Source organism: Mytilus trossulus, chromosome 10 (genome assembly GCF_036588685.1).
Source record: "Mytilus trossulus isolate FHL-02 chromosome 10, PNRI_Mtr1.1.1.hap1, whole genome shotgun sequence".
In the NCBI taxonomy this organism is placed as follows: Eukaryota; Metazoa; Mollusca; class Bivalvia; order Mytilida; family Mytilidae; genus Mytilus; species Mytilus trossulus.
The window spans coordinates 76950071-76971590 of NC_086382.1; the positions used below are offsets into that span (position 1 = coordinate 76950071).

The 21520-nt window shown below is 32.4% G+C and overlaps 2 protein-coding genes across 2 annotated transcripts; both read left to right on the forward strand.

The window, feature by feature from the left end:
- The first annotated feature begins 326 nt into the window (after positions 1–326).
- Positions 327–2428, forward strand: LOC134686654 (cellulase/esterase CelE-like). The gene is made up of 2 exons (XM_063546327.1): positions 327–478; positions 1304–2428. Exon 2 carries the CDS (start codon positions 1324–1326, stop codon positions 2398–2400), a length of 1077 nt encoding a protein of 358 aa, XP_063402397.1. The 5' UTR covers positions 327–478; positions 1304–1323; the 3' UTR covers positions 2401–2428.
- A 9307-nt stretch (positions 2429–11735) lies between these two features.
- On the forward strand, positions 11736–13836 carry LOC134686655 (cellulase/esterase CelE-like). Its single transcript, XM_063546328.1, has 2 exons — positions 11736–11887; positions 12713–13836. Exon 2 carries the CDS (start codon positions 12733–12735, stop codon positions 13807–13809), a length of 1077 nt encoding a protein of 358 aa, XP_063402398.1. The 5' UTR covers positions 11736–11887; positions 12713–12732; the 3' UTR covers positions 13810–13836.
- Positions 13837–21520: the final 7684 nt, after the last annotated feature.

The window sequence follows — 21520 nt, forward strand, 5'->3', positions numbered from 1 at the left end:
AAAGATTTAGTAAATATGATATAGGTAAACAATTATCCCATTTTATGAAGTCATTTGTTAACCTTGAGAACATACTGTTTTATTCAAGTGATTTCAACCGATATCAAAGGATATCTATATATTTTCTTTTTTCATCGCATTGATTAAATTCTAAATGACTTTCTCAGACATTTTTGTTTGGCTTGACAAATACAGATTTAACTATTTTTTATTTCATTACCAATATTTTAATTGCCAATTAGTGGTTTCTCATCTGAAACTGAAACCTTTTAAATTACAATTTTTTTTTTCTTGCTTGATGCATTTAAACACAAAACAGTTTCTCTTTATGTAAGAGACTTTTGTGACGTGTTCTTTTATAAGTTGAACATATTTATAAAGTCCTGTGTTCTGCAGCGCCCTTGTCATTCCAGTGGTGATCAACGTCGACAGTGGGTCTTTATTGGAGCGGGAAGCAAGTTCATATTGTGAAAAAGAGGTAAATGTTTTATATTATATATTTTACAAGGTTTTCTTTTATGAATATTGAAACATTCAAAATGACAAGAAAAAATTAAAATCACAAAACTCCTAAATCGAAACACAAAGGAAAATTCAAGACAAAAAAGCCAAAATCAAAAGTTCAAACACATCAAACGAATGGATAACATCTCTGATATTCCTGACTTGGTACATGCATTTTCTGATTTAGAAAATGGTGGATTGAACTCGGTTGTATAGCTAGCTAAACCTCTCACTTGGATGACAGTCGCATCAAATTCCATAATATTGACAATGATGTGCGAACAAACTAAACAGACACAAAAGGTTAAAATGCTTCAACCAATAATGCTAACCCCAACAAAAACATGGGATGATATCACATGTGAAATCCGTCGTGTATTGCTTATTCTATTACAAAGCCGATTCATACTCTTAATTCAGTAAGTCATATTCGTGAAATACGAACGCGATTTAGCCATGTGTTTACGGACTTTCTAATTGAATTTTCCTCGGAGTTCAGTATTTTGTCATTTAACTTTTTTGCAGTTAGGACATAAGAAATATATCCAATATCACATGTGAAACACATAATCCATAACGGTCAACCCACTCGTGATGGCGTCTGCAAGATTTACGAAGTGATAATTTCAACTTCACCATTTGGAACTTTGGAAAAGGTCAGAATTCAGAAGCTGAAATTAACATTTTGTCGTAAAGTTTTGATTTCAACCGACCCTTTTGTCAATTTCTAGATAAAATCCTTATCAAAAGTCATAAAATGTCAAAAGCTCAAATACTTATGCGTTTGTTTGTTTTTCAGCACCTAAAGAATACGTTATAATGTTCCAGATACATCCTAAAATGATGACAATTGTGGTATTAGTTATCATATGTGCATTCTGTTTGAAAGATTCTTTAGCCAGACATAATCCATATACACCAACTAAATACCAGAAGAAGATAGCTCAAGGATTTTCCACGAATTATTTCAAAACCCTCAATTTCAAGAAATACAACAAGAAAAACTTAGCTGATATTTATGAACGAGGTTTTAGAAATGTACGATTAAGATGTAGAGCAGATCTTGACAATTTAAACATGGCTATCTTTTTGGATAATTTAGAGACTGTCGTGAACGATTGTCTTGCTACGAACATTGCTCCAATAATTTCTTGGATCCATCACGAGGCCGAAGCTTTCGCTACTGAATCACATCGAACCAATTATTTGAAGTGGTGGAGACGAGTTGCTGAAAAGCTGAAAGATAAGGACTACAGACTTTCATTCAACCTATTTACAGAACTAGGAGTCGACTCATGTGAAAATGAGTGCGCACAAAGTCTCAGAGAAAACACAGCAAAATACAACGACTGGACATCTGCTGTCGTAAAAAAGATAAGAAAATCCGGCGGAAAGAATGATAAACGGATGCTGATTCTAGGTTCTCCAAAGAAAACTGCTAAAGGATTAGAAGAAATCGACCAAAATATTTATAAAAACGATCCTTATATGATGGCAGAGTGGCATATCTATGCATCCGGACCAAATAAAAAACTAACGAACGACGGAAATCCAGGTCAAAAATATTGGTCTGGGACTGGCGACGATTTTGGAAAAAGTAATGTCATGCTTGCCATCGGATATGCAAACTATTTTACATCATTTTACAATTTGACCACTTATCTTGGTGCTTGGATGCCACAAGCTAATGAATTCGGGGACTTGAACCAATCGGAAATCATTAATTTTGGAAAATATTTTGTCCAAGTAATCAAACCGATCCCTTGGTCGATGAATGTTCTTGATACCTACTACGACACAAGGAACAGCGATTGGAAATTAGATGACCAGGTTATCAAAGGTCAGACATTGAATATGTCACGAGTTCTGGATGAAATTATATCGGTTATGAAATGAATTCAGAAAAAACATTTTTTTTCCATGGTTTTTATACTAATTTATAAACACTAATATTAAGACATTCAATATAATTAGATCGTTTATTCGATATTCCATAAAAATATCGAGGAAATTTGAAATACATTCAAACAATTTACAAAGAAAACCCTCTATCGATCAAGTGAGATACCAAAAACGTTTGATACATTCTCTAAAAAGAAAGTTTAAAGGTACCAGTGACGTCATAAATTTAGAAATTGTACACATGAAAATTGTCTCTTTATTATATTGTATTTGATATATTATCAGGTTTTTGTTAGATGATTCTATGTTATTTTTCTTTTTTCTTCTTTGCTGATTTATCACATGATTTAGATGAGTTATACTTAGCGTTTTCTGATACAGTATCTATCTTATGTTGACATATTTTTAACTTGTGTCATATATCCACTATAAATCCATTATGTTAATAAATACATATTTTCGTATAATATAACGCAGTGCGTGTAGTTGTAAGTTCATTTTCAATCTGTGAGTTTAAATGTCCCTCTGGTATCATTTGCCCTTATTTTGTAAACATAGATAAATCTGCTAATTTGCAAAAGCTGTTAGAAATGAAAAAAGAACAAGTGAGTGAAATTTTCCTCGGAGTTCAGTATTTTTGTGATTTTACTTCTTATTCTTTTTAACACCTGATCTTACAGTGTCCCACACTTCATTATAAAACATAAGATATAACATCACGAATATTCGTAGTTGAAATTAGTCACTTTATAATGGTTCTTTTCGAAAATTTAGAAACCAATGAACAGGTAACTGTTTTTTTGCCGTAACCAGGAAAACTGATACCCACAAATAAAAGTTGCTCCACAATAATGTAATTTTCCTTAATATGATTACTTACTTAAAAAATGTATTTGGTTACATATTACTTACTGAAAAAGTGTATTTGGTTACAGTGTGGTTAAGTTGTTTATAAGCAAATGTAAAAAAAAAATACATTCGTGCAGACAAATCTAATTTCAGATTATAATGATGTATGTTTGTAACATACAGTAAGGGCATATATTATGTGATACATTGTTCTGGCTTTTGCGTCAATAAATAAAAACCCTCAACATGACGTTAACTCTCTGGCAACCAGGCATCTGATCGAGGTTTTGTTGCCAATACTAGACCGTCATGAAAAAATTGATGTGGCAGAAATTAAAAAAAAAAGCAAGCTAAACAAAAAATAATACGAACGGCACCTTGAAGAAAATAATTTCTCATTAGACAAAAACAAAAGAGACCTCGAGTCCAGTAAAGTAAAATGTGAAAATGATTCATTGATCAGATACTTTTGATTAGCAAAAAGATACAAAAGTGACAAAAACATACATGCATAAAGATGTAACTATAGACACGAATATAATACTAATACAGTTATATACATCATTGGTGGGATCAAATCAAAGTTCATTATTTCATAACCAACAGCATATTGGTAAAAACAAAAAGAACGTATTACAAAGACATGCCTCCATAAGTAATGATAAAATTACTGTATTTAGCGAAAAAACATTTTCATTGCAGCTTTTAACTAGTGGTCCTCATGTTTGTTGTCTTTTCGTTGTTTTTGGTACGCGATTCACTATTAATCAAACCATCATTATCTGTCTTCGAAATGAGTTTTGATTCAATATTCTCTTCACAAGTTTTGATTCGCGGTTCAATGTAAATTTTAACCGTTATATTTCAGTCTTCTCCATGAGTTTGATTCGATGCTTATTTTTATGATTTTGACAGTCAGCACTATGCAGAATATTTATACTAATGAAATAAATTTTCCCCTCTTGAACTAAGTATATAAATTTAGAAAATTGATTAAAATAAAATTGGTTTATTCTCGAAATGTTTTAGCAGGGGACCATTCAAAACACAGGTTCAATCTTACGTAATGAATACAGATATAGACATAACTTATATTGCTTCAAATAAAATCAACGGTACCAATTTTGTTACACCAGATGCGCATTTCGACAAAACATGTCTCTTCAGTGATGCTCGTGGCCAAAATATTTGAAATCCAAAGCTTATATAAAGGATGAAGAGCTATAATCATATCAAACATAGGTGTGAAACAATTTTAATTTGTTAATACCTAGCATGCAAAACAAGTATCTTCACCATAACTGTTTTTTTTTTCATTGCATTCTGAAGGAATATGAGTTTATAATAATCGAATTTAAATTGTAATAGATATTTATTTAGCTATATTGCGTCGGGGAGGGGGTTGGGGTCCTGATCCCAAAATCCCGAGGTCCCGAATTTAAAAAAAGACCCAAAGATACCGAAATCGCATGATTAAAAATACCCGATCCCGACGTCCCAAAAAATGTCCTGCCCCTCATCTCCCGACCCAAACCCCCCAACCCCAACCCCCTCATATTGTGTATTTTTATACTTCTGCTAGTCTTTGCAATTAGACCGGTTTTCATTCGTTCAATAATCTAACTTCAGATAGTGAATGAATGATGCGTAAACGCTACCTAACTTTTGTTATATCTCGAGATATGGAATAAATGATGTGTAGACGCTACCTCTCTTTCGTTATATCACGACATAGTGTATGAAAAATGTGTAGACGCTACCTAAATTTTGTCATATCACGAGATAGTGAATGGATGATGTGTAGACGCTACTTCTCTTTCGTTATATCACGACATAGTGTATGAAAAATGTGTAGACGCTACCTTAATTTGGCATATCACGAGATAGTGAATGGATGATGTGTAGAAGCTACCTAGTTTTCGTTATATCACGAGATAGTGAATGGATGATGTGTATACGCTCACTTGTTTTCGTTATATAACGAGATATTGAATGGCTGATGTGTATACGCTCACTTATTTTCGTTATATATCGAGGGAGTGAATGAATGATGTGAAGACGCTACCTATTTTTTGTTATATCACGAGTTTGTCGTTCAATAAACGACAATAAGGCGACAATAAGCTTCAACAAACGACTCTTAAGCGCCAAAAACTTAAGACGGAAACTGAGTCTGGCACAAATACAAAATATCAATCCCGGTATCTTTGATGAATTCATTTACAACCACTGGGTCGATGACACTGTTTGTGGGGTTTTCATTGCCCGAAGGTTTCATCAGACCAGTAGTCAGCAATTCTGTCTTCACTTTAATTGTCGTTGATTAACAGTTAACAGAGTTTTGATTTTTTTTTATACTAAGCCGCTCTCTGACCTTTGGAATAGATTAACTTAGCTGTATTTGGCAAAACATTTGGTCCTTAGTGAACATATATTCCTCGTACTTTGTTTGGCATTTATTTGGCCTTTTTTTATACTATCGTCACCGATAAGTCTTTTGTAGACGAAACGCATGTCTGATGCAAATACAAAATTTCCATCCTGGTATCTATGATGAGCCTCCTTCATTTAGTAACAAGAACAAATATTTAATTAGTTTAGCGACAAGAAAATATATTAAGCGTTACAACATTTTAAACATTGTCTATTTCAAATAAAACGAATATCATAATCCTGTTACCTTTAATAGCATATATAGAAACATGCTTTAGTTTCTTTTTTAGTATACTTGTATTATAATCAGTTTACTATACTGTCAGACTAATGAATACATTTGTTTTGTTCAAAGTAAACAGGTTTTTTTTTATATATTTTAGATGAAATGTTTATTAATCAATATTTGAAACTTACCGGCGTAAAAAGGTATAAATGAAAATGTTAAGACATTTTTTATGAACACTTCGTATAATCCGTTGATTGAAGGATTCGTTCATGCCGTATTATCTTAAAGTTAAAGTAATTTTGATTTGCATAATCTATTTATCATTAGCTTCATTGTTGTAATAGTTATCAAAGATACCAGGATTATAACTTAGTACGCCAGACGCGCGTTTCGTCTACATAAGACTCATAGGTGACGCTCAAATCAAAATATTTATAAAACCAAACAAGTACAAAGTTGAAGAGCATTGAGGATCCAAAATTCCAAAAAGTTGTGCCAAATACGGCTTAGGTAATGTATGCCTGGGATAAAAAAAAATCTTTAGTTTTTCGAAAAAGTTTTGTAAACAGGAAATTTATAAAAATTACCACATTATTGATATTAATCTTAACACTATTATCATATTCATAATACTTAAAATAAATGTCTGACATGTTTTTTTACTTTATAAATCTGAACATATTAAATTCTGTGTAATATGTCTTTTTTAGTGAAATGTCACTTATGATAGATATAGGAAGATGTGGTGTGAGTGCCAATGAGACAACTTTCCATCCGAGTAACAATTTAAAAAGTAAACCATTATAGGTTAAAGTACGGCCTTCAACACGGAGCCTTTGGCTCAAACCGAACAACAAGCTATAAAGTCTGTTTACCTATTATGAGAGGGTACAACAATTGCAGTATTTTGACAGGGTGTTTTTTCGCCTACTATTAATTATGATACAGAAGGAAAAAAATCTTTCTGACTTTATTTTAAATATACTTTTTGTCGTTAAAATCATGTATTTAACATTTTACATTTACTTATAATAACTAAACTATAATCCTGGTACCTTTGATAACTATTACCTTCAGATTTGAAATAACTGATATTTTTGTTTTTTACTTCTAATAAAGTTGTTACCAATTACTAGTAGCCATAAAATACTTACTTTGCGCTCAATAAATCATATGATAGTGATGTATGAAATCAAAATAAAATTATAATAAATTAAACTTTCCTTTGAAGGTAAAACGCAAATTGGGGGAATCAAATAAACCTGTGATCACAATATCAAATCAACTAAATGATCCCACCTGTTATTTACAGTCTATGAATAATTTATGATCCGATCAAACATAAGTATCATTAAATCAATCTGGAGGTAATGACCTTCAATTCGAAAAACTTATTTCTTATTTGAAAAAAATCATATATTATATATTCACACAGTAAATAGCTTTGTAATTGTGTATTATATCATCAAAGTCGATAGCTTACTTAAAGACGTTCACCAATCAACCAAACGATAATAAGCTACTGAAAAATGCACATGAAATTATGAAAAGCAAAATAGTGACCCGACAAAATGTAATTACATCAATTATATTTGCTAAACAAAAATGTATGATATTGAATTATTTTCAAGCAAATGTATTTTTGAAATTCGCATAAGTGTAAACTTGTATGATTGAAAACAAAACAAACATATCACACAAAAAGGGGTATATGTTCAGAGTATTAATTCAGTTTAACTATAGAAAAAAACAGGTTTCACGCTCAGAAAGGATAACATAATGAAAGAGAAGATATTTTAGATTTCCTTGTTTTAATATTTAAAAAAAAACCAAATGGAACAAAAATTAATAGTTGACATGTATATGCGTACACAAGATTAAATGATCACAAAATGGCATTAGCACACCTATGTTTTAGATTTAAAGATAGAGTTAGGGTAAGGATTAAGGTTAGGTTCACAGATATTGAATTCATCGACGAAGACATGACACATACACAGGTTGTATGAACAGTAACACTTTATGTACAGAAAAAAAAGAACACCAACTGGCTAATAATTACCATCAGTCGCTTGCTTTCACAGCGTTGTTAATAATTACCATCAGTCGCTTGGTTCTACAGTGTTGTTGATAAGTACCATCAGTCGCTTGCCTAGGTTTCACAGGACTGTTAATAATAACCACCAGTCCCTTGTCAGGTTTCATAGTGTTGTTTACAAATTACCATCAGTCATTTACCTGGTTTCACAGTGTTGTTAACAATCAACATCGTTCGCTTGCTTGGTTTCACAGTGTTGTTAACAATCACCATCAGTCGCTTTCCTGGTTTCACAGTGTTGTTGATAATTACCATCAGTCACTTGCCTGGTTTCACAGTGTTGTTAATAATTACCATCAGTCACTTGCCTGGTTTCACAGTGTTGTTAATAATTACCATCAGTCACTTGCCTGGTTTCACAGTGTTGTTGATAATTACCATCAGTCGCTTGCCTGGTTTCACAGTGTTGTTAATAATTACCATCAGTTGCTTGCCTGGTTTCACAGTGTTGTTAATAATTACTATCAGTCGCTTGCCTGGTTTCACAGTGTTGTTTATAATTAACATCAGTCGCTTGCCTGGTTTTACAGTGTTGTTAATAAGTACCATCAGTCGCTTGCCTAGGTTTCACAGTGTTATTATTCATTACCATCAGTCGCTTGCCTGGTTTCACAGTGTTATTATTAATTAACATCAGTCGCTTGCCTGGTTTCACAGTGTTGTTAATAATTAACATCAGTCGCTTGCCTGGTTTTACAGTGTTGTTGATAATTACTATCAGTCGCTTGTCTGGTTTTACAGTGTTGTTAATAATTACTATCAGTCGATTGGTTTACAGTGTTGTTAATAATTACCATCAATCGCTTGCCTGGTTTCACAGTGTTGCTAATAGTTACCATCAGTCACTTGCCTGGTTTCACAGTGTTGTTGATAATTACCATCAGTCGCTTGCCTTGTTTTACAGTGTTGCTAATAATTACCATCAGTCGCTTGCCTTGTTTTACAGTGTTGCTAATAATTACCATCAGTCGCTTGCCTTGTTTTACAGTGTTGCTAATAATTACCATCAGTCGCTTGCCTTGTTTTACAGTGTTGCTAATAATTACCATCAGTCGCTTGCCTTGTTTTACAGTGTTGCTAATAATTACCATCAGTCGCTTGCCTGGTTTCACAGTGTTGCTAATAATTACCATCAGTCGCTTGCCTTGTTTTACAGTGTTGCTAATAGTTACCATCAGTCGCTTGCCTTGTTTTACAGTGTTGTTAATAATTACCATCAGTCGCTTGCCTTGTTTTACAGTGTTGCTAATAATTACCATCAGTCGCTTGCCTTGTTTTACAGTGTTGCTAATAATTACCATCAGTCGCTTGCCTTGTTTTACAGTGTTGCTAATAATTACCATCAGTCGCTTGCCTTGTTTTACAGTGTTGCTAATAATTACCATCAGTCGCTTGCCTTGTTTTACAGTGTTGCTAATAATTACCATCAGTCGCTTGCCTTGTTTTACAGTGTTGCTAATAATTACCATCAGTCGCTTGCCTTGTTTTACAGTGTTGCTAATAATTACCATCAGTCGCTTGCCTGGTTTCACAGTGTTGCTAATAATTACCATCAGTCGCTTGCCTTGTTTTACAGTGTTGCTAATAGTTACCATCAGTCGCTTGCCTTGTTTTACAGTGTTGTTAATAATTACCATCAGTCGCTTGCCTTGTTTTACAGTGTTGTTAATAATTACCATCAGTCGCTTGCCTTGTTTTACAGTGTTGCTAATAATTACCATCAGTCGCTTGCCTTGTTTTACAGTGTTGTTAATAATTACCATCAGTCGCTTGCCTTGTTTTACAGTGTTGCTAATAATTACCATCAGTCGCTTGCCTGGTTTTAAAGTGTTGTTAATAATAAACAACAGTTTCTTGCCTGGTTTCACAGTGTTGTTTATAATAAAGATCAGTCGCTTGCCTGGTTTCACAGTGTTGTTAATAATTACCATCAGTCACTTGGTTTCACAGTGTTATTAATAAATACCATCAGTCACTTGCCTGGTTTCACTGTGTTGGTAATACTAAACATCAGTCACTTGCCTGGTTTCACAGTGTTGTTAATAATTAAAACAATATTTTTGTTATCTTTAAATGCATTTGTGTATGTAAATCTTTTAATTTTTTAATTTTTTGGTATAAGACAACAACCATATTATACATTTAATTATTGGTTTGTAACGATGAGTAATATCTGGTGTATTTCTTCTGTAGGCATAAAGTATTGATGCTGCAGGCTCTTAGTTCAGGGAATTTATTCCAAACTTTTGTAGTTTGGAAAACGAATGAATATGGTAACTAACTTTGTTGCATCGAATTTGTCTGTATAGTTGTTTGTGATAAGACCTGGAATTGTGGTCATAAATCTTTCGAATCTTTTAGACCCGGATATCAACCAATCAAAATACAGGATTTGTTGTTGCGAGCACAATTTTACTCCGAGTACCGGTGTTTGTTTAGCTTCAGATTAGGGTTAGGTTACCATACAGTATAGCAATTTTGTTGTTCAACGTGTTTTATCTGCTTTAAATGTTTGCTATGTGAACGCTTTCCTTCCACAATGAGAAAACGAAATCGTAATCGTCAATAAAATTTCCGTACATGGAAAATATGAATCAATTCAACTTGTTGATATTGATGTGGGAAAGACCTTCTGATGAGTTTCATTCATATATTACAATTAAACTTAGATTTGAATCTTCTCCGTGAGTTTTATACCAAGTAAACGTAGATTTCAATGTTCTCTGAGAGTTTTCGTGCGAAGTAAACATTTATTTAAACAGCTAGATCTTCTACAAGAGCTCATAAATCAATATGCATATAATCAAAATAAAATAAAAACATAGATAAATTTTTGACACGAATTAATAATTAAAATGAAACTTGGAGATTAAAGTTTTAAGATATTTCTAGAAGAGTCTTGATACAGAATTCAAATTATAAAGTTAAGGCAATGAGTTTTTAAACAAAATAATTTTGGGGGAAATGATTTTTTTCCTAATTACTTACGCGCGTCTGGCGTATTAAAGATAACTTTAAGAACTTTTTACTTCCTCTCAGTTTAAAAAAAAAGTCGACAAATGAATTTTTTTATTTAATTCTTGTTCAAGAACACATAAAACAGAATAATTCAGATAAATCCTCAAGTCACTAAAAAGTAGTATACTCCATTGATAACAACATAAGGCATAAAACTTTTGTATAATTGTATTTCAAAAAATGTTAACATACATTTTGTTTATAAATTAATATCAGCAGCTGTCAACTTATCAGTGGAATATTGAAAGGATACATAAAAAAGCTTGGTTTCATGAAGTAAAACTATACATCAAGAAAAGCTTGGTTCATGAAGTAAAAAATGTAACAAGCACATTTGGTAAACAAAATATAAAAAGTGTTTAGAAATAAAATAAAAAAAGATTTAGTAAATATGATATAGGTAAACAATTATCCCATTTTATGAAGTCATTTGTTAACCTTGAGAACATACTGTTTTATTCAAGTGATTTCAACCGATATCAAAGGATATCTATATATTTTCTTTTTTCATCGCATTGATTAAATTCTAAATGACTTTCTCAGACATTTTTGTTTGGCTTGACAAATACAGATTTAACTATTTTTTATTTCATTACCAATATTTTAATTGCCAATTAGTGGTTTCTCATCTGAAACTGAAACCTTTTAAATTACAATTTTTTTTTTCTTGCTTGATGCATTTAAACACAAAACAGTTTCTCTTTATGTAAGAGACTTTTGTGACGTGTTCTTTTATAAGTTGAACATATTTATAAAGTCCTGTGTTCTGCAGCGCCCTTGTCATTCCAGTGGTGATCAACGTCGACAGTGGGTCTTTATTGGAGCGGGAAGCAAGTTCATATTGTGAAAAAGAGGTAAATGTTTTATATTATATATTTTACAAGGTTTTCTTTTATGAATATTGAAACATTCAAAATGACAAGAAAAAATTAAAATCACAAAACTCCTAAATCGAAACACAAAGGAAAATTCAAGACAAAAAAGCCAAAATCAAAAGTTCAAACACATCAAACGAATGGATAACATCTCTGATATTCCTGACTTGGTACATGCATTTTCTGATTTAGAAAATGGTGGATTGAACTCGGTTGTATAGCTAGCTAAACCTCTCACTTGGATGACAGTCGCATCAAATTCCATAATATTGACAATGATGTGCGAACAAACTAAACAGACACAAAAGGTTAAAATGCTTCAACCAATAATGCTAACCCCAACAAAAACATGGGATGATATCACATGTGAAATCCGTCGTGTATTGCTTATTCTATTACAAAGCCGATTCATACTCTTAATTCAGTAAGTCATATTCGTGAAATACGAACGCGATTTAGCCATGTGTTTACGGACTTTCTAATTGAATTTTCCTCGGAGTTCAGTATTTTGTCATTTAACTTTTTTGCAGTTAGGACATAAGAAATATATCCAATATCACATGTGAAACACATAATCCATAACGGTCAACCCACTCGTGATGGCGTCTGCAAGATTTACGAAGTGATAATTTCAACTTCACCATTTGGAACTTTGGAAAAGGTCAGAATTCAGAAGCTGAAATTAACATTTTGTCGTAAAGTTTTGATTTCAACCGACCCTTTTGTCAATTTCTAGATAAAATCCTTATCAAAAGTCATAAAATGTCAAAAGCTCAAATACTTATGCGTTTGTTTGTTTTTCAGCACCTAAAGAATACGTTATAATGTTCCAGATACATCCTAAAATGATGACAATTGTGGTATTAGTTATCATATGTGCATTCTGTTTGAAAGATTCTTTAGCCAGACATAATCCATATACACCAACTAAATACCAGAAGAAGATAGCTCAAGGATTTTCCACGAATTATTTCAAAACCCTCAATTTCAAGAAATACAACAAGAAAAACTTAGCTGATATTTATGAACGAGGTTTTAGAAATGTACGATTAAGATGTAGAGCAGATCTTGACAATTTAAACATGGCTATCTTTTTGGATAATTTAGAGACTGTCGTGAACGATTGTCTTGCTACGAACATTGCTCCAATAATTTCTTGGATCCATCACGAGGCCGAAGCTTTCGCTACTGAATCACATCGAACCAATTATTTGAAGTGGTGGAGACGAGTTGCTGAAAAGCTGAAAGATAAGGACTACAGACTTTCATTCAACCTATTTACAGAACTAGGAGTCGACTCATGTGAAAATGAGTGCGCACAAAGTCTCAGAGAAAACACAGCAAAATACAACGACTGGACATCTGCTGTCGTAAAAAAGATAAGAAAATCCGGCGGAAAGAATGATAAACGGATGCTGATTCTAGGTTCTCCAAAGAAAACTGCTAAAGGATTAGAAGAAATCGACCAAAATATTTATAAAAACGATCCTTATATGATGGCAGAGTGGCATATCTATGCATCCGGACCAAATAAAAAACTAACGAACGACGGAAATCCAGGTCAAAAATATTGGTCTGGGACTGGCGACGATTTTGGAAAAAGTAATGTCATGCTTGCCATCGGATATGCAAACTATTTTACATCATTTTACAATTTGACCACTTATCTTGGTGCTTGGATGCCACAAGCTAATGAATTCGGGGACTTGAACCAATCGGAAATCATTAATTTTGGAAAATATTTTGTCCAAGTAATCAAACCGATCCCTTGGTCGATGAATGTTCTTGATACCTACTACGACACAAGGAACAGCGATTGGAAATTAGATGACCAGGTTATCAAAGGTCAGACATTGAATATGTCACGAGTTCTGGATGAAATTATATCGGTTATGAAATGAATTCAGAAAAAACATTTTTTTTCCATGGTTTTTATACTAATTTATAAACACTAATATTAAGACATTCAATATAATTAGATCGTTTATTCGATATTCCATAAAAATATCGAGGAAATTTGAAATACATTCAAACAATTTACAAAGAAAACCCTCTATCGATCAAGTGAGATACCAAAAACGTTTGATACATTCTCTAAAAAGAAAGTTTAAAGGTACCAGTGACGTCATAAATTTAGAAATTGTACACATGAAAATTGTCTCTTTATTATATTGTATTTGATATATTATCAGGTTTTTGTTAGATGATTCTATGTTATTTTTCTTTTTTCTTCTTTGCTGATTTATCACATGATTTAGATGAGTTATACTTAGCGTTTTCTGATACAGTATCTATCTTATGTTGACATATTTTTAACTTGTGTCATATATCCACTATAAATCCATTATGTTAATAAATACATATTTTCGTATAATATAACGCAGTGCGTGTAGTTGTAAGTTCATTTTCAATCTGTGAGTTTAAATGTCCCTCTGGTATCATTTGCCCTTATTTTGTAAACATAGATAAATCTGCTAATTTGCAAAAGCTGTTAGAAATGAAAAAAGAACAAGTGAGTGAAATTTTCCTCGGAGTTCAGTATTTTTGTGATTTTACTTCTTATTCTTTTTAACACCTGATCTTACAGTGTCCCACACTTCATTATAAAACATAAGATATAACATCACGAATATTCGTAGTTGAAATTAGTCACTTTATAATGGTTCTTTTCGAAAATTTAGAAACCAATGAACAGGTAACTGTTTTTTTGCCGTAACCAGGAAAACTGATACCCACAAATAAAAGTTGCTCCACAATAATGTAATTTTCCTTAATATGATTACTTACTTAAAAAATGTATTTGGTTACATATTACTTACTGAAAAAGTGTATTTGGTTACAGTGTGGTTAAGTTGTTTATAAGCAAATGTAAAAAAAAAATACATTCGTGCAGACAAATCTAATTTCAGATTATAATGATGTATGTTTGTAACATACAGTAAGGGCATATATTATGTGATACATTGTTCTGGCTTTTGCGTCAATAAATAAAAACCCTCAACATGACGTTAACTCTCTGGCAACCAGGCATCTGATCGAGGTTTTGTTGCCAATACTAGACCGTCATGAAAAAATTGATGTGGCAGAAATTAAAAAAAAAAGCAAGCTAAACAAAAAATAATACGAACGGCACCTTGAAGAAAATAATTTCTCATTAGACAAAAACAAAAGAGACCTCGAGTCCAGTAAAGTAAAATGTGAAAATGATTCATTGATCAGATACTTTTGATTAGCAAAAAGATACAAAAGTGACAAAAACATACATGCATAAAGATGTAACTATAGACACGAATATAATACTAATACAGTTATATACATCATTGGTGGGATCAAATCAAAGTTCATTATTTCATAACCAACAGCATATTGGTAAAAACAAAAAGAACGTATTACAAAGACATGCCTCCATAAGTAATGATAAAATTACTGTATTTAGCGAAAAAACATTTTCATTGCAGCTTTTAACTAGTGGTCCTCATGTTTGTTGTCTTTTCGTTGTTTTTGGTACGCGATTCACTATTAATCAAACCATCATTATCTGTCTTCGAAATGAGTTTTGATTCAATATTCTCTTCACAAGTTTTGATTCGCGGTTCAATGTAAATTTTAACCGTTATATTTCAGTCTTCTCCATGAGTTTGATTCGATGCTTATTTTTATGATTTTGACAGTCAGCACTATGCAGAATATTTATACTAATGAAATAAATTTTCCCCTCTTGAACTAAGTATATAAATTTAGAAAATTGATTAAAATAAAATTGGTTTATTCTCGAAATGTTTTAGCAGGGGACCATTCAAAACACAGGTTCAATCTTACGTAATGAATACAGATATAGACATAACTTATATTGCTTCAAATAAAATCAACGGTACCAATTTTGTTACACCAGATGCGCATTTCGACAAAACATGTCTCTTCAGTGATGCTCGTGGCCAAAATATTTGAAATCCAAAGCTTATATAAAGGATGAAGAGCTATAATCATATCAAACATAGGTGTGAAACAATTTTAATTTGTTAATACCTAGCATGCAAAACAAGTATCTTCACCATAACTGTTTTTTTTTTCATTGCATTCTGAAGGAATATGAGTTTATAATAATCGAATTTAAATTGTAATAGATATTTATTTAGCTATATTGCGTCGGGGAGGGGGTTGGGGTCCTGATCCCAAAATCCCGAGGTCCCGAATTTAAAAAAAGACCCAAAGATACCGAAATCGCATGATTAAAAATACCCGATCCCGACGTCCCAAAAAATGTCCTGCCCCTCATCTCCCGACCCAAACCCCCCAACCCCAACCCCCTCATATTGTGTATTTTTATACTTCTGCTAGTCTTTGCAATTAGACCGGTTTTCATTCGTTCAATAATCTAACTTCAGATAGTGAATGAATGATGCGTAAACGCTACCTAACTTTTGTTATATCTCGAGATATGGAATAAATGATGTGTAGACGCTACCTCTCTTTCGTTATATCACGACATAGTGTATGAAAAATGTGTAGACGCTACCTAAATTTTGTCATATCACGAGATAGTGAATGGATGATGTGTAGACGCTACTTCTCTTTCGTTATATCACGACATAGTGTATGAAAAATGTGTAGACGCTACCTTAATTTGGCATATCACGAGATAGTGAATGGATGATGTGTAGAAGCTACCTAGTTTTCGTTATATCACGAGATAGTGAATGGATGATGTGTATACGCTCACTTGTTTTCGTTATATAACGAGATATTGAATGGCTGATGTGTATACGCTCACTTATTTTCGTTATATATCGAGGGAGTGAATGAATGATGTGAAGACGCTACCTATTTTTTGTTATATCACGAGTTTGTCGTTCAATAAACGACAATAAGGCGACAATAAGCTTCAACAAACGACTCTTAAGCGCCAAAAACTTAAGACGGAAACTGAGTCTGGCACAAATACAAAATATCAATCCCGGTATCTTTGATGAATTCATTTACAACCACTGGGTCGATGACACTGTTTGTGGGGTTTTCATTGCCCGAAGGTTTCATCAGACCAGTAGTCAGCAATTCTGTCTTCACTTTAATTGTCGTTGATTAACAGTTAACAGAGTTTTGATTTTTTTTTATACTAAGCCGCTCTCTGACCTTTGGAATAGATTAACTTAGCTGTATTTGGCAAAACATTTGGTCCTTAGTGAACATATATTCCTCGTACTTTGTTTGGCATTTATTTGGCCTTTTTTTATACTATCGTCACCGATAAGTCTTTTGTAGACGAAACGCATGTCTGATGCAAATACAAAATTTCCATCCTGGTATCTATGATGAGCCTCCTTCATTTAGTAACAAGAACAAATATTTAATTAGTTTAGCGACAAGAAAATATATTAAGCGTTACAACATTTTAAACATTGTCTATTTCAAATAAAACGAATATCATAATCCTGTTACCTTTAATAGCATATATAGAAACATGCTTTAGTTTCTTTTTTAGTATACTTGTATTATAATCAGTTTACTATACTGTCAGACTAATGAATACATTTGTTTTGTTCAAAGTAAACAGGTTTTTTTTTATATATTTTAGATGAAATGTTTATTAATCAATATTTGAAACTTACCGGCGTAAAAAGGTATAAATGAAAATGTTAAGACATTTTTTATGAACACTTCGTATAATCCGTTGATTGAAGGATTCGTTCATGCCGTATTATCTTAAAGTTAAAGTAATTTTGATTTGCATAATCTATTTATCATTAGCTTCATTGTTGTAATAGTTATCAAAGATACCAGGATTATAACTTAGTACGCCAGACGCGCGTTTCGTCTACATAAGACTCATAGGTGACGCTCAAATCAAAATATTTATAAAACCAAACAAGTACAAAGTTGAAGAGCATTGAGGATCCAAAATTCCAAAAAGTTGTGCCAAATACGGCTTAGGTAATGTATGCCTGGGATAAAAAAAAATCTTTAGTTTTTCGAAAAAGTTTTGTAAACAGGAAATTTATAAAAATTACCACATTATTGATATTAATCTTAACACTATTATCATATTCATAATACTTAAAATAAATGTCTGACATGTTTTTTTACTTTATAAATCTGAACATATTAAATTCTGTGTAATATGTCTTTTTTAGTGAAATGTCACTTATGATAGATATAGGAAGATGTGGTGTGAGTGCCAATGAGACAACTTTCCATCCGAGTAACAATTTAAAAAGTAAACCATTATAGGTTAAAGTACGGCCTTCAACACGGAGCCTTTGGCTCAAACCGAACAACAAGCTATAAAGTCTGTTTACCTATTATGAGAGGGTACAACAATTGCAGTATTTTGACAGGGTGTTTTTTCGCCTACTATTAATTATGATACAGAAGGAAAAAAATCTTTCTGACTTTATTTTAAATATACTTTTTGTCGTTAAAATCATGTATTTAACATTTTACATTTACTTATAATAACTAAACTATAATCCTGGTACCTTTGATAACTATTACCTTCAGATTTGAAATAACTGATATTTTTGTTTTTTACTTCTAATAAAGTTGTTACCAATTACTAGTAGCCATAAAATACTTACTTTGCGCTCAATAAATCATATGATAGTGATGTATGAAATCAAAATAAAATTATAATAAATTAAACTTTCCTTTGAAGGTAAAACGCAAATTGGGGGAATCAAATAAACCTGTGATCACAATATCAAATCAACTAAATGATCCCACCTGTTATTTACAGTCTATGAATAATTTATGATCCGATCAAACATAAGTATCATTAAATCAATCTGGAGGTAATGACCTTCAATTCGAAAAACTTATTTCTTATTTGAAAAAAATCATATATTATATATTCACACAGTAAATAGCTTTGTAATTGTGTATTATATCATCAAAGTCGATAGCTTACTTAAAGACGTTCACCAATCAACCAAACGATAATAAGCTACTGAAAAATGCACATGAAATTATGAAAAGCAAAATAGTGACCCGACAAAATGTAATTACATCAATTATATTTGCTAAACAAAAATGTATGATATTGAATTATTTTCAAGCAAATGTATTTTTGAAATTCGCATAAGTGTAAACTTGTATGATTGAAAACAAAACAAAAAGATGCAATTTTTCAGAAAATTCCAAAGTTATATGCTTTATTAAATTCGTTCAGATTATTAAAATATTAGTATTCTCTGTTAAAATGCCAGCAGTTCAATGTATTTTAAAAATAAAGTATCAGAGTTATCTCTCTTTATATATCCAACTTTAATCTTCAAATGAGTAAAGGTCAAGTCAGGCGTTAAAATGTCTTCAAACGGCTGCAAGACTTCTTTTATTAAACTATCAATTTGGTTCGTTCGAAGATTTAGATAAACAGTCATGTGCTTTTGATACATTCCCGTGAAATACTAACATAAGACTACAATCTACCCTCCGAAAAAGTTATTAGGAGATCTTTTGGCTGAAATACGAATGCCACCAATAGGTCTTCAACATAGCTGGTAGATAAGTGGTTTTCGTTATTCCTAAACTGCTTTGTTACAAAATGTTCAGTTGAATTGATTCATATTTTCCATGTACGGAAATTTTATTGACGATTACGATTTCGTTTTCTCATTGTGGAAGGAAAGCGTTCACATAGCAAACATTTAAAGCAGATAAAACACGTTGAACAACAAAATTGCTATACTGTATGGTAACCTAACCCTAATCTGAAGCTAAACAAACACCGGTACTCGGAGTAAAATTGTGCTCGCAACAACAAATCCTGTATTTTGATTGGTTGATATCCGGGTCTAAAAGATTCGAAAGATTTATGACCACAATTCCAGGTCTTATCACAAACAACTATACAGACAAATTCGATGCAACAAAGTTAGTTACCATATTCATTCGTTTTCCAAACTACAAAAGTTTGGAATAAATTCCCTGAACTAAGAGCCTGCAGCATCAATACTTTATGCCTACAGAAGAAATACACCAGATATTACTCATCGTTACAAACCAATAATTAAATGTATAATATGGTTGTTGTCTTATACCAAAAAATTAAAAAATTAAAAGATTTACATACACAAATGCATTTAAAGATAACAAAAATATTGTTTTAATTATTAACAACACTGTGAAACCAGGCAAGTGACTGATGTTTAGTATTACCAACACAGTGAAACCAGGCAAGTGACTGATGGTATTTATTAATAACACTGTGAAACCAAGTGACTGATGGTAATTATTAACAACACTGTGAAACCAGGCAAGCGACTGATCTTTATTATAAACAACACTGTGAAACCAGGCAAGAAACTGTTGTTTATTATTAACAACACTTTAAAACCAGGCAAGCGACTGATGGTAATTATTAGCAACACTGTAAAACAAGGCAAGCGACTGATGGTAATTATTAACAACACTGTAAAACAAGGCAAGCGACTGATGGTAATTATTAGCAACACTGTAAAACAAGGCAAGCGACTGATGGTAATTATTAACAACACTGTAAAACAAGGCAAGCGACTGATGGTAATTATTAACAACACTGTAAAACAAGGCAAGCGACTGATGGTAACTATTAGCAACACTGTAAAACAAGGCAAGCGACTGATGGTAATTATTAACAACACTGTAAAACAAGGCAAGCGACTGATGGTAATTATTAACAACACTGTGAAACCAGGCAAGAAACTGTTGTTTATTATTAACAACACTGTAAAACAAGGCAAGCGACTGATCTTTATTATAAACAACACTGTGAAACCAGGCAAGAAACTGTTGTTTATTATTAACAACACTGTAAAACAAGGCAAGCGACTGATGGTAATTATTAGCAACACTGTAAAACAAGGCAAGCGACTGATGGTAATTATTAGCAACACTGTAAAACAAGGCAAGCGACTGATGGTAATTATTAGCAACACTGTAAAACAAGGCAAGCGACTGATGGTAATTATTAGCAACACTGTAAAACAAGGCAAGCGACTGATGGTAATTATTAGCAACACTGTAAAACAAGGCAAGCGACTGATGGTAATTATTAGCAACACTGTAAAACAAGGCAAGCGACTGATGGTAATTATTAGCAACACTGTAAAACAAGGCAAGCGACTGATGGTAATTATTAGCAACACTGTAAAACAAGGCAAGCGACTGATGGTAATTATTAACAACACTGTAAAACAAGGCAAGCGACTGATGGTAACTATTAGCAACACTGTAAAACAAGGCAAGCGACTGATGGTAATTATTAGCAACACTGTGAAACCAGGCAAGCGACTGATGGTAATTATTAGCAACACTGTAAAACAAGGCAAGCGACTGATGGTAATTATTAGCAACACTGTAAAACAAGGCAAGCGACTGATGGTAATTATTAGCAACACTGTAAAACAAGGCAAGCGACTGATGGTAATTATTAGCAACACTGTAAAACAAGGCAAGCGACTGATGGTAATTATTAGCAACACTGTAAAACAAGGCAAGCGACTGATGGTAATTATCAACAACACTGTGAAACCAGGCAAGTGACTGATGGTAACTATTAGCAACACTGTGAAACCAGGCAAGCGATTGATGGTAATTATTAACAACACTGTAAACCAATCGACTGATAGTAATTATTAA

Coding starts and splice junctions, on each gene's coding strand:
- LOC134686654 (XM_063546327.1), top strand. CDS start 1,324: ATGTTCCAGATACATCCTAAAATGATGACAATTGTGGTATTAGTTATC.
- LOC134686655 (XM_063546328.1), top strand. CDS start 12,733: ATGTTCCAGATACATCCTAAAATGATGACAATTGTGGTATTAGTTATC.